At 49.5% G+C, this 12,904-nt stretch overlaps 3 protein-coding genes across 3 annotated transcripts; 2 read left to right on the forward strand and 1 right to left on the reverse strand.

Annotated features, from left to right (window-relative positions):
* Nucleotides 1–933: 933 nt before the first annotated feature.
* EPUS_02893 (uncharacterized protein) lies at nucleotides 934–2,678 on the reverse strand (the record flags this gene model as incomplete). Its single annotated transcript, XM_007803980.1, has 2 exons — nucleotides 934–1,514; nucleotides 1,583–2,678. 2 exons carry the CDS (start codon nucleotides 2,676–2,678, stop codon nucleotides 934–936), a joined length of 1,677 nt encoding a protein of 558 aa, XP_007802171.1.
* A 2,054-nt stretch (nucleotides 2,679–4,732) lies between these two features.
* EPUS_02894 (uncharacterized protein) lies at nucleotides 4,733–7,010 on the forward strand (the record flags this gene model as incomplete). The annotated part of the gene is made up of 4 exons (XM_007803981.1): nucleotides 4,733–5,268; nucleotides 5,320–5,474; nucleotides 5,715–5,869; nucleotides 6,000–7,010. 4 exons carry the CDS (start codon nucleotides 4,733–4,735, stop codon nucleotides 7,008–7,010), a joined length of 1,857 nt encoding a protein of 618 aa, XP_007802172.1.
* A 2,250-nt stretch (nucleotides 7,011–9,260) lies between these two features.
* Nucleotides 9,261–10,169, forward strand: EPUS_02895 (uncharacterized protein; the record flags this gene model as incomplete). Its single annotated transcript, XM_007803982.1, has 1 exon — nucleotides 9,261–10,169. One exon carries the CDS (start codon nucleotides 9,261–9,263, stop codon nucleotides 10,167–10,169), a length of 909 nt encoding a protein of 302 aa, XP_007802173.1.
* Between the last annotated feature and the right edge of the window lie 2,735 nt (nucleotides 10,170–12,904).

The raw sequence follows: 12,904 nt of genomic DNA on the forward strand, positions 1-12,904 counted from the left end.
CTCGCTCGCTCTCTCTCTCAACTAACCAGCTCTCCATCCCCAAATCCGCTGATATCCAGTTCTTTATCGAAAATATCACAGACTGTACCAACTGCCACCAGTACCCGCAGGCGCTCGAGGCCCTCCGAATATATAAACCCTCATACGAAACCCGAGAGAAGATGACTCAATTTGCAGGCGCACCACATCGATCCGTAATTTATCAGAAGACAAGGTGGAGGGATGAACTACCTCCTTCCCGGGTAGCGAACAATTATCATCTGGACATACGTGTGATGGACGTTAGCTGAGCCGGGGTAGATCTTGAGCGGTAAATACTAGTACGCATTGGGTTTTCGGATTCCTTGGTACCCCCTCAGCGGGCTCAACAGGGCTGTGCTGATCTGCGACTGAAGGAAGGGAGGAAGGGAGGAAGGGAGGAAGGGAGGAAGGGAGGAAGGGAGGAAGGGAGGAAGGGAGGAAGGGAGGAAGGGAGGAAGGGAGGAAGGGAGGAAGGGAGGAAGGGAGGAAGGAAGGAAGGAAGGAAGGAAGAAAGGTTAAATGATGACGATGAAGGACAACCGAATATAAGAGTGTGCTCTGCTGTACTGGATCCTGTCCGGGGTCGGGTGTGGTACAGGAGAAATGGGGGTCGAGAAAGTGAGGACGATATGATAAGCAAGGAGTTGAGCAAATGAAATGATGGGCATTTCGAGCTGGTGAAATTTCTCCACCCGGCTTGGCTCACAGAGGCGTCTATGCAGTACAGTAGCAGTAGGAAGGCGATCAAGTTCTTCATTCATTTCGATATCAGAATGCGCAGCGGATGATTCCTCCCCTCCAATGTGTGCAAGATGATAGAACATCCTCTGCACCCGCATGGATCCATTTGAGACCCGAAGAAACTCCATTCATTGCGCATCCATCCCGTCCAAGCCAAATCCCTGCTAAGAGTCATTGCTCCAAGGCATCCTTGACCAAAGCCATATAACTCTCCCCAACCCCACTCCGACCATACACGCCATCGTCCCTCGCGCTCAACACCCCATACGCGCCGTCCCAGAACATGACTCCACCCAGATTGCCCAACCCAACCTCCTTCACCTCCTCCATCAGCTCGCTGAACTGCTGTCCGCCGACCCAACCACTTCCCGCGGCGGGGAACGCCGGCGCACCCACGTACATCCTCGGACTGGTGACACCGTTCCCGGCATCGATGAATCCGGAGGAGTAGGAGGAGGATGAGTGAGAGGAGGAGGAGAGATTGGTTGCAGAGAGGTCATCAGACCAGGCTTGCAGGGCCGCGAGGAAACCGGGCGAATTGAGGTTGCAAGAAGGGTTGTTGTAGAATTGGACGAAGATAAAGTCGATGGCGGTGCGCATAGAGGAGAGAGGGATGGAAGCGTCGGGGCGGGGACATTGAGGGGCTGCGGATAGGTAGTAGGGCTTCGGGTAGGAGGGTTGCGAGGTTTCAAAATAGGTTCGGAGGGTGGAGATCAGGGTTGGCCAGTACAGGGTGGAGCCGTCTTCGTTGTCTGTGGATGTGGAGGAAGGATCAGAGAAGGTCTCGAGAATAAGAAATTGGGCGATGAGCTGTGCTTACCAATGTCAAAGCCGTCAAGGATAACATCACCAAATGGTCGTATAGCCATGATGGTCTCGTTGTCCATTCCTCCTGCTCCGAAGAGATTCCAAATGTTGTCTGCGATTCTCACGGCGTCCTCTTCGCTATCGATCGTCGTTTCACTATAGTCTACCGCACCACCAATACTCAATAACACCTTCTTCCCACTTTCTTGACAGGTCTTGACCTGTCGTGCAAAGCCATCACTGACGCAATCGATGAGACCAGTGGCACCCTCATTTACTTGAGCAGAGCTGGCTGCCCAGCAACGAGGCCCCATGTTGAGGGTTGGATAGCTAGCCGGGCCGGTGGACAGCTTGTTGACGAAAGCCAGGATGATTATATCGACATCGGGGTCATCGCAGACGGTTGAGAGTGGGACCCTGGAGGTCTGATCGGTTTGACCATAGTAAACAGCTACATTGGAAGTTGACATCGGGTCAAAAGAGTAACGAGTGGCGGTGGAAGTGGTGGATATAAAAGTGGAAGAGGCTGAAGCAGCAGCATCGTTGAAGCTGGAAGATGAGGTTGCATTTCCGCTCGAGCTTGCTGGTATAGGGTAAATCGTAGTAGATGGACCTGCTGGAGTGGGGATTGTGTAGTATTGCGTTGATGTTGAGATGGCTGTGGCAGGTAAGGTCGTAGTTTGGGATTGTCCTCCAAGGCTCGACGACAGAAGTTCATAAAGCGACTGTATTGTTTCATTGAGATCCTCGAGCGTCTGCTGTAGTTGTTCAAGGGTGAAGCCAACTGAATCACTGGTGGAATTGCCACTGTGGTGGTCACGATGATGGTGGCGGTGCCCCCATCTCTTCTTTCTCGCTGAGCCTTCCCCATCTAGTAACCGGATTGCAGAATCTCTCACGGTGAGCTTTGCGTCAATCTGTGCTTGTAGATTTATGATGCGCTGTTGCTGCGTGTTGGAGTGCTGGGACTTGTCACCGCCGACCGAATGCCTTTGATTCTGATGGAGCAGTGTGCGCCGCAAATGACGGTGTTGGTATGCATGAGACGTGCACAATGTAAACTGTAGGAATAAGAATATCAGGACCGAGACTGAGCGTAAGTGAGCCATTTTCTGGTGTTCAGCTCACCAGATTCCTCGACACTGCCTCCAAGGAGACTTATACCTCCCGCAATGGCTGGTAGCCTTTTCGTGCTGGAATTCGAGCCTCCAGTTCGAGATCCGTACTTCGGTACATAATGCAAGGGAGGATAGACCAAGGAAAGGCTGGCTTAAGGTTGAGACTTGCACATTCCACACATTCTACGGTAAGACATTCAGAGGGAATGAGCAGGGCCCAGAATTCCAGCATAATTATGACCGAGTTTGACTTCGTACTCACAAAGTACACGAGTAGACCCATAATATGTGGTTGGATTCAGACGACTGTATTCAGATCCTGTCTCTCTCGAGCGTTCGAGCTCACAAGGGGGAATGCGACGAAATGACTCCATGGATTGAAGGATCAAAATGTGCTGTCCGACCTATTCTGTACGAAAGAGATCAAGCGCCTCAGAGACCAATCACCTGGTAGTCGGGAACGTCTTTGGTAAATAAAAGAGTCCCTTGGTGGATAGCTGCCCTTGGGTGTAATGTTAACCATCTTTCAGGGCAATGAGTGTGCATCAGTCTCTTGTTACTCGTGATCCTTTGTTGTGATGAGAGATACCAATGTCTGTTTTCAAGGTCGCATGCATCTCGGCTACTCTATCAGATCTTGATAGCGCATAAGCATGGCTTGATATGTAGCACCTTGACAGACCTAGGTCACCAAATACGATTTGTGTAAGCAACAGTTCCACGGGTGATTAGCTCTCTATTGTGGTCTGAGCATCATGCGTGGCCCCGTTCCTTTACAAACGAGGTATCAGCATAGCAGAATTTGTCCCTTGTAGATATCATGATATCAAGGACAGCGGATAGATCGCAATATAGTTGGAGCGCGGATAATGCTGCCAGTATCTGTCGCCAGGCTAGAATAAAGAAGGAGAAGTGTGTCCAGGTGCAAATCACATTGAGAACAGGACAGAAAGTCAGAAATACTGTGGCAGAGTACAAGACAGCAGCGGACAAAGCGACTTGGTTAGGTAATGATTCTGCCTAGTACCCACTCGTAAGAATTCAATTGAGTGACCGATAGCATTTGAGATGTAGAGGTGTTTCCGAAGTGTGTTACGTTGTGACATTGATTTCATCACAGTTTAGAGCGGCCGCCTTTAGGTAAGATCTCAAGGCACGTGCGTACACCTCCAAAGCGCATTGACTACAGAGTGGTGCCCCAAAGGTAGTTGGAATACGCTGTCTCATTCTAAGCATTCCAGGGGTCACAGCTTACAGAGGAGTCAAATGACATTATTGCCAAGAGTGTACCTCTTGACACATACAGTATCCTTAGCGTATTTCACTACTTTTGGGGCACGACTCTGTAGACAATCTTGATTTTCCATCGGCGCCATGATTTTCCTAACAGGAATAGCTTTCCCAAATCACGAAAGAATGGATGATTCGTTTCCGGCGTGGCTACAGTTCAAATTGATGATTGATGGTTGATGATTGTGCTCCGAGTCTCCCAATGCGGCCAAGAAAGGATGGATGGGTAAAATCCTGTCATCATCATTGTCCTCATTATTGCGGCCTCCTTGCTCTGACTCTGCCAGGTGGGCCAAATGCGGCCAACTGCACAGACCCAAGGACCATCGGACCCAAGGTGTCGCTTAGTGTGTCTAAGTACCTGCTGTGAAAAACTTGCTTCTGATACCTGCCTGGATTGTCCAAGTGATTCTTCATCAAGCTTGGATGTCTTCTGCTTGAACGGAACTCGTAATGGGTTCTTGGACTGCAATTGCCGGAGCGAGATCTCGCGCGAAGCAGTGCCTGGGATGGAATGGTGCTATGTGCCAATATGGCAGCACTGACACTCTGTCCATTTCCGAACAAAGCACCTATTAGACGCTTTGTCTGTTCATCGTAATCTGGGTTTTCCCACTCAATTGTCCCCTATCGCTACTTCCCTGTATGCTGATGCCCCCCAAGTCAATCTTATTGCATCTAAGCTCGGGTAGCAGAATCTTGTCGTTTCTTATAGTTGCCTGTCCGCAATTGTCCATGTCTGACGTACAAGCAGAATGCCTCCCAGACTCCCAAAGACCTTTCGTGAGCGTTGGGAGATGTGGTGGCAAGCAACTCTCCCCGGAGAGAGAGTCCAGACCAGAGATCCTATGGAACCAGCAAGTCATCTTGACCAGACGACGCAGACACGTATTTCGCTCTTCCCTGAGATGAGCAATTTCCTCCGGTCTCGCTTCGGGCTTTCACGAGAAACCGACCATCAATGGTTCCCTGTGCGGCCTCTGGGAAAGGGTGGCTTTGGAGGAGTTGCAGTGTGGGAGAAACGAGATTCCCTCGGCAACGTGGTGGAGGAAACTGCTCTGAAACAGTCAAAGTGGGACCTCTCATTGGCATTGCCGGACCAGCAACACAATGCAAGAGAAGGTGCCATCATGTATCAGCTGAATCACATGAACTCAGATTATATAGTCTTCATGAAGGCCTTCAGGTGTCTGATCGACCCGGAAAACACGGGGGCGACCTGGAGATTCTATTTCGAATATTGTCCCTACGGGGATCTTGGTCGCCTGAAGAGTCGATATAAAGCATGGGGGTGTGTACACCTCAACCTCCTGTCTCGTAGAAATGCTGACATCTTGTATAGCACCTACCTTCCTGAAGCATTCTTATGGAGAACATTCCATTCAATGGCGGAGGTTGCTAGGCTTATGAAAAATGGGAAATTCAGAGAACTCAACATGGAATCCGCTCCTACAATTCCTTGCGTTCTCATACATTCGGATATCAAACCGCCCAACAGTAAGTACCTCCCTATCTCTTGATTCCGTGTGTAAGAGATGCGATACGATGGATATCATCAAAAACTTCGGAGACTTCCGATGGCGACGAATCAGCTTCATGATGCTGAGATTGTGCCAGCTGTCCAAGGAGCTGCACTGGCAATGTTGAGTAATGGACTGCAAGATGGCGCCTCGCGGACTTATCTTATTTTAACCCATATTTTCATACGTTACACCCCACTAACACGTCCCATACCAGTATTCCTCGGGTATCACGCACACCCTAAATCTCCATGGCACGTGTATCCTGTCGTGAAGGTTGGGGACTTTGGACTGGCTAGTCTGACGAATCACCTCGACCCTAGAAATCCTCAGAGTTTTGTGAAGAACGGTACAGCATGGTACCTTCCTCCCGTAAGTGAACCTCCAGCCCAGAGTCTGATATCTGCCCAGAACGAAAGGAGCGTCAGCCGGATTCGGGCTTCTGCTACGTTCAATCCGTCCCAAGATCATCTTTCTAGTTTAGTGTCACTGACTCTTCCAGGAATCCCGTGCTAAAGAATATAGAGATAAGTACAAGGAGTGGGAAGATCCCCCTTTTGATATTGATGGCGCTACAAGCAGCGACTACAAAGATGCTGAAGGCAAGCCCGACTACAGCAATCGGAAGGTCGACTCTTCGCACAACGTTTGGGGTTTTGGGTTGACGATGCACGAACTGCTGACGCATCAGGAGGCTAAAGTCTTTTCTGATCACGTGAATGCAGTGACAGAAGACGAGTACAACGCTTGGGGTCGAAACACAATACCCAATTTGGTGACCAAGAAGGATCCAGAGTATAGCTATGAGCTTAGGCACCTTGTTCGGCGATGCTTGAACTTGAAACCTAGCCTCCGACCAACCGTGGAGCAGATACTGGAAGTGACTGGAGCAAAGATAAAAGAGTATGAGACTGAGGTTGCTAAGATTACTCGCGGGGCGACTGATCCCGTGACGCACGCGAAAAATACCTATCAATTGCCCAAGCTGTTTTTCAAGGAGAACGAAATCAATAATATGCCGCTTGGGCCTCACATGCAGGAGTTCGGGTGGGACGATCGATACCTAGCACTTTTTGCCTTCGACGAGGACCGATACGCTGCACCTGTCTGGGGACCAATACAGCATCCGAATCGTCCTGCATTTGCGCGTTACTATAAAGAACTGATGCAACAGAAAGAGGAGAAGAAGCAGAATGCCAACCGCAAGAGGGTTCAGAACACAATGGACCCGACCGCGGTGGATGCGGCCCCACCAAAAAGGAAGAAGCTTTCCGAGCCGGCGCAGAGACCAAAGAATCCATACGGGCAAAGCAAGCCGGCCAGGGGAAAGCTGGCCCCTAACAGAGATAAGTTTACACGAAAACCGCCAACTCGACGACAAGGCGGCTTCATGGCTGTTAATACCAACCGTGGCCAACGCGCGGAGCATGAAGCTAGGCAGCAGCCACAGGGGAGACGATTGGACTCGGTTGACCGAGCCTTGCTCGCCCTCAGGACCCAGGCCTCGAAGTGACAACGAGCCGCCAAGGAAAATTAGGAACAGGAGACCGCGTTAGTGGAACGATCAGGTAGTGGTGCCTGGTATCCTCCCCGGTTCGCGGCGATCTCAACCACGCGGAGAGGATGGGTTAGAGACATCTCGGGAGGTTATCGAGGAGAGTCCTCGGGAGGATGTCTCAATGTCCAAGAACTAAGTACACGGAGCGCCGAGCGATGCTTCCCAAATGAGTGATGATGCAAACAAAGCCTTCCCTATGCCGCTCACACTCGTCATCCAAGGCCTGTTATATCCGTTTTCCCAACTGAGAATTCTACAGGCTTGCTCTTAGTACGTTAAAGGACAGCTTGCCTTCTGTTCATTCATAAAGTCCCACTCAACTGCCAGCGTCGTCCCGGACATGTTCTTCACTTTAACTGGGAGACTGTTGTTGATATGTAGAGTTGTACGGAGCCTCACCGGTATTTTAGGTGATTTTGAAGAAGCGAGAAGAAGGGAGGATCCAGGTAAGAAGGACCTTACAGCGCCAGAGAGTGTGGCAAAACACAGCGCATACGCCACCTTCTGGTAGGAAAGTGTTAGTATCTACCTTTTGACCTCCGCTCTATCGTTGATATCAGTGCTGGCGCAGTAATGTCCTCGATTGAGAAAGCTTCCGTTTTGGGTGTCTCAGAGATAGGTGCTCTTTAGCCCGGCCTGCCTGTTCCATCATCACATAATTTCCTTGCCTCACGGTCTCGATGATCAGCATAAGATTTCTGTTCGAGCCGATTTCGGTTGATTTCGGTTGATTTCGGTTGATTTCGACTTCAACCAGATATATACCATTGTTGCCTCAGCCATGTTCTGGTCCTGTGGAACTGGTGCCAGCTCGGACTGAAGCGGCGTTAGAATCTTGGGAGCCTTGACCAGCTGCATCATCCGAATGCTGGTCTGGTGATACTGCGGGAGCTGCTGAGTGTTTGAGAGAGTATAGGCCGATTTTCTGCGAATATTGCTCAGCTGCGTAGATTCGAGATGCGACGAGTCTACAGCCGCTGGCTCCGATACGCTAAGAATGGTTTGATCGATTATGAGCAAATAGTTAACTAGCGGGGATTGACTGATGCGCTGGACGAATAGCTTTCAGTTTCCTCAAGCTGAGCTGTTGGTGGTCAGTAAGGCCGCATCATCGACAACGGCAAAGCACTTGCCTCTGTAGTCAACGTATTTGGACCTCCATTTGGGTATGACGTTTTGGTTGAGGGCCCTGGTTCCTCATCAGTTTCATCGCCCCATACTTTCGTCAGCTAGAGGCTTCTCACTTCTCGAAACTCACAGTGCGCGAAGCTAGAAGGTTTATGAGATTATTCGAGATAACTGGCAGTTAGACGGTCAAACGGTATGAAAATTGGGAAGTGAGCGTATGACAAGCAAGTGGAACAAAACAGCGGAAAAGCAACACTAGCAGAGACTGGCAACTATATGAAGCAAAGGTTCACGATCATTCTGCAAAGCGGGTAACACTTGGCTACTGATTAGTTAGCTCCAATTTCCTCAGCAAGTAGATTTCTAAACAAGGAAGGGGGAATTTGGCGACCAGATTCAACCAATGTCGATGATGAAGGCAAGCTCTCTGTCGATCAGAGTCTGGAGACCGAATGAGTGGTTCTCCAGAAGCTTGACTGTCGAGCACCGGCATGGACTGATCGTTGAGCAAGCCACTCCTGCTGCGGAGACCTCACTGGTGGAGGGCTTTCATAGTCATCATGCATGTTTGCGGCATCTGGGCGTGTTGCTTCTCCCTCCGAATGTTCAGTCTCCAAATAATTCTGTGCTTGATCCCTCTCTTTATACCGCATTGGGTTGGGCGGAGCATGTTCATGGATATTGGCAGCCCGCCCAGCCTCTCGCGACGGCAACAAGTCTTGCCCACGAAGCAAGAGGGTTCATCGGAGCACGGTTCTGTGTGAATCGAGTTCAGTAACAGCCACATGATGAAAGATATGACTGGATACTATCAGGACATTATTGAGTGGTCTGAAGCATTGTGAAATCTGAAGAACAGGCTGCAATGGTGATATTACTGGCGGCTGAAGAGCGACAAGCAAGAAATATCCTTGGCGCCACCACCATGCAGGCCAAGAACTGCTTCCGGCTACTACCAGATCTGGCTTAGCCATACAGTCAGCCCTACAGTGCGGAAGATGTGAACATGTTTCGCGGTCCAATCACTATTATGTACTTTATGTTCAGGCACACTCGCCGCACACCAGTTGAGCAAAAATGCCTATCAAGCCCCTAGCCTTCAAGGGCGACAAGAAGTCCTCGTCCTCTAAGAAGCGCAAAGCCGCTGCCGCCGGCCTTCACCATGACGCCCTAGATGGCCCTCCTTCAACCACCCTAACCACGTCCGCACCGTCAACTCCAGCAGATGTCAACGCCCCAGTGGAAGACGACACTTGGGTCACCGCCGACGCGCCAACAGATCTCACTGGGCCCATTATCTTCGTACTACCTACCCAACCTACTCCCTGTGCACTTGCCTGCGACGACGCGGGCTCGGTCTTCACTTCACAACTAGAGAATCTGATCGAGGGTGATCCTGCGACGGCAGAGCCGCATGACGTGAGGCAGGTGTGGATCGCTACGCAGATTCCAGGAGCAGGAGGAGGGAATGTGTTGGTGAGTTTCAAGGGGTCCGGTGGGAGATATTTGGGGTGTGACCGAGGTGGCTTTCTTAGGGCGGACGCTGTTGCGGTAGGGGTCGGTGAGGGCTTTAGGGTCTCGGTAGCAGATGCTGAAGAGAATGTTGGGAAGGGCAGGTTCCTGGTTGGGACTGATGCTGGCACTGGGGAGGGGAAGGAGAAAGAGCAGAAGATTAGGTATGTCTTTGTCGAAGAGAGGAGGGAGGGCAGTCAAAAAGCTTGGGAGATCAGAGGTGATGGAGAAGGGATTACTGATGCTTCAATGCTACGGATACGGATGCAAGCTCGATTCAAGCCGAGGTTAAAGGCCAACAAGGAAATGAAGGCGAAGGAGAAGATTAGCAGGAGGGAGTTGGAGACGGCCGTCGGAAGGAGGTTAGAAGATGATGAAGTGAAGAGGCTTAAAAAGGCCAGGAGAAATGGAACCTATCACGAGGAAGTGCTGGATGTCCGGGTGAAGGGGAAACATGACAAGTTTGCCAGCTGATGAAAGCTATTACTGTCGTCACAACACCTCAGCTCTGCCCTATACAATTCGCTCTTGCAGACAGGAGGTCCTCTGCTTTGTGTCCAAAACAGCAGAATTGACTCGGTCACGGTACGGTCAAAGTCGACCATCTGAAAGACAACACGCCATTCATAATATTCGTGCACTACTCTCACAGCGGTGCTGCTCTCTCAATACTGCACGCTCTTCCAAGTCCGGACCTGGCAACCCGAAGTTCAGAACAGCATTTTGCACACTCCATATCAAGGCGGAATGGCCAATTGCCCTTTCATCCTTGTGGAAGGGTGGGTTGGGTAATCATCCGAGCTTTTCTGTTGCGCACGTGGCGTGATCACGATGATCGAAACTGATCAATCACCTTACACAGCAAGGTGGTAGTGTATAGTCTCTGCTAGAAGGCAGCAGCTTCTCCACCTCTCCGTTGCGGAATATGAGCGAGGCCTTAGGTGTTGTGAAAAGTGCTATCGAAGCGGAAAGGCGACAGTAAGATTCTACGGCTGGCTTGAGGCTTCCGTGATCGGGCGATATGCGGGTAACATGCATCCGCTACAACGAGAATTTACCGTAATCATTGATGAGAGGTTCCATCTTTGCTCGAAACATCGCATGATGTCTACTGTAACTCAAGGCCTCCTCGAGTTTCCTCTTTCTGTCTTGAAGCCTGGTAATATGCTCCTGCAGTTGGCCCCTCTGCTCCCCCTTTAGTCGGTACATGGCTCTAACCGTTTTTCTGTATTCATCATCATTTATTTCAAGATATGAACATGCTGTCTCCAGTTCAGGCATTCCGCCCTGGGCCCGGGATGGCAGAGTGTCTTGCAAGTACTTGATCTTGGTGCCATACATATCGATCAGTTTCCGAATGTGGGCTAAGTTATTTGTGTGTGGATGGGCGGTCAGCTTTAGTTCTATGAACCAGGCGCCTTCACCCAAAGCCGGATTAGGGCATTCGCTCAAGCCAGTCTCAGAGTTTTTCGTATCGGCGCTCGAGCGTTGTGGGCGCCCACAACCCGAGCTCGCAGACCTATCTGACTGTACAGACGAAAGGGATAATCTAACCTGAGGAGCCGATATACAGATTGATTGCGGTCTTGAAGGGACAAGAATCAATTCCAACGAAGTGATCTCTGAAGATCATCTTGAGAAATTGACTGATGATACGGAATACACCGGCATGATATACACCAAGAGTGTAACAGCCACAGCCGCTACACTGGCGAGGTCAATTATTCTCTTGAAACACGCTGAATGGATGCCAACGTAAGGGACCCCAGGCGTTTCTGAATCACAAAATGTCCTGTCGCACCAGTGTGTCTTGTACGTGGTACGGGAGGTCCTGCCCGTCGATCAAGCTAACTAGAGTAACCTGGACGATAGTCAAACACTGAAGCATGCAAAGAGAATCCCATGCAGTGGTTTGGAAGCCGCCTTAACCTTGAATGGACTCAGTGCCAACCTTCTGGTAAATAAATGCTTTGCGTCACCTGTCCACCACAGGAGAGGTATCGCAATATTACGATGTGCTGTATTTCAATGCAAGCTGACCTAAAACGATTTGGTTGCTAATTGGGATCGGGGATGAAATCCTTCATGAACCACCATCTGTAAGTCATGATTGCAACCACAATTCGTTCAGTATGACCATTGTGTGCAGTGACAGTTTCACCGTGCAGCGACTTTGTTAAAAAAAAGTTTAAAACATTTAACTATCTTTAATGAACTATAAAGACGTATAAGCGACTTTTTAAAGCAGCTTTAAAAAAAGAGACTTAAATCACTTTAATTAATTTACTAGGGTCAGGCTCACTTGGAGATGGCTCTTCTGCCGGCCTACTACCGGCACCCCAGCAACGATAGCAAAGCACTAGTCAATCGGTTAATTGGCGATAGGCCACCGAGAGTATCAATCAGACTTACACAACACTTCCGCTTGAGAGGTCTCTTTTCAGTACTATGCCACCGGCATAACAACTAGATGGAACTTTTTTTAGAAGATAGAAGAATAGAAGCATAGGAGGATAGGAGGATAGGAGGATAGGAGGATATTTCTTTTGCGCGTTATGCGTATAAATTCTCTGCCCCTTTTCTGCGCATTCTGCGTGCGAATTCTGTGCCCTCTTTCTGCGCATTCTGTGTGCGCATCTATGTGTGCATTCTGATTTTTGATGGGGTGCGGCTTGGCAAGATTCTGCAGCCTTAAGTAGCACCCTAAAACACTGCTTATTTTCCGCCATAAACTCAAGAAGGCTGGAAAGGGGAACTTTATCCAATCAAAAAGATGATTTCTACCGCCCGGATTTTCCAGCTTACTGTACTTTGCAGTCAATTGATTGAGCTTGGTGGTGGGTTCACATATGATAGATGATAGATGATTCGTCTCTTTAATATAGATCCTTTATACTCTAATTAATAAAAGGCTTAACTGTAAGGGATCACGTTTTTGTATTACAGTACCCCACCAAAAGTATTGGGACAAAACGCGCTTTTTTTTCTACACGCGTTTTTTATCGCCTTTTTCAATCAACCACCATGAATCAACGCAAGGCTTTGGCGCCTCTAGAAATCAACAGGAGCTATGGCCAGGAGCTATCTCCATATCAGCGCGGTCAAATTACAGCCTACTATGAGGTAGGCCTATTAATTAGGAAAATTAGCAAAAAAGTAGATTACACTAGATCTACTGTTTTCAACACCCTCGTACGAAATCCACTCCG

The sequence above is a fragment of the Endocarpon pusillum genome (assembly GCF_000464535.1).
Source record: "Endocarpon pusillum Z07020 unplaced genomic scaffold scaffold2751, whole genome shotgun sequence".
NCBI classification, from domain to species: Eukaryota; Fungi; Ascomycota; class Eurotiomycetes; order Verrucariales; family Verrucariaceae; genus Endocarpon; species Endocarpon pusillum.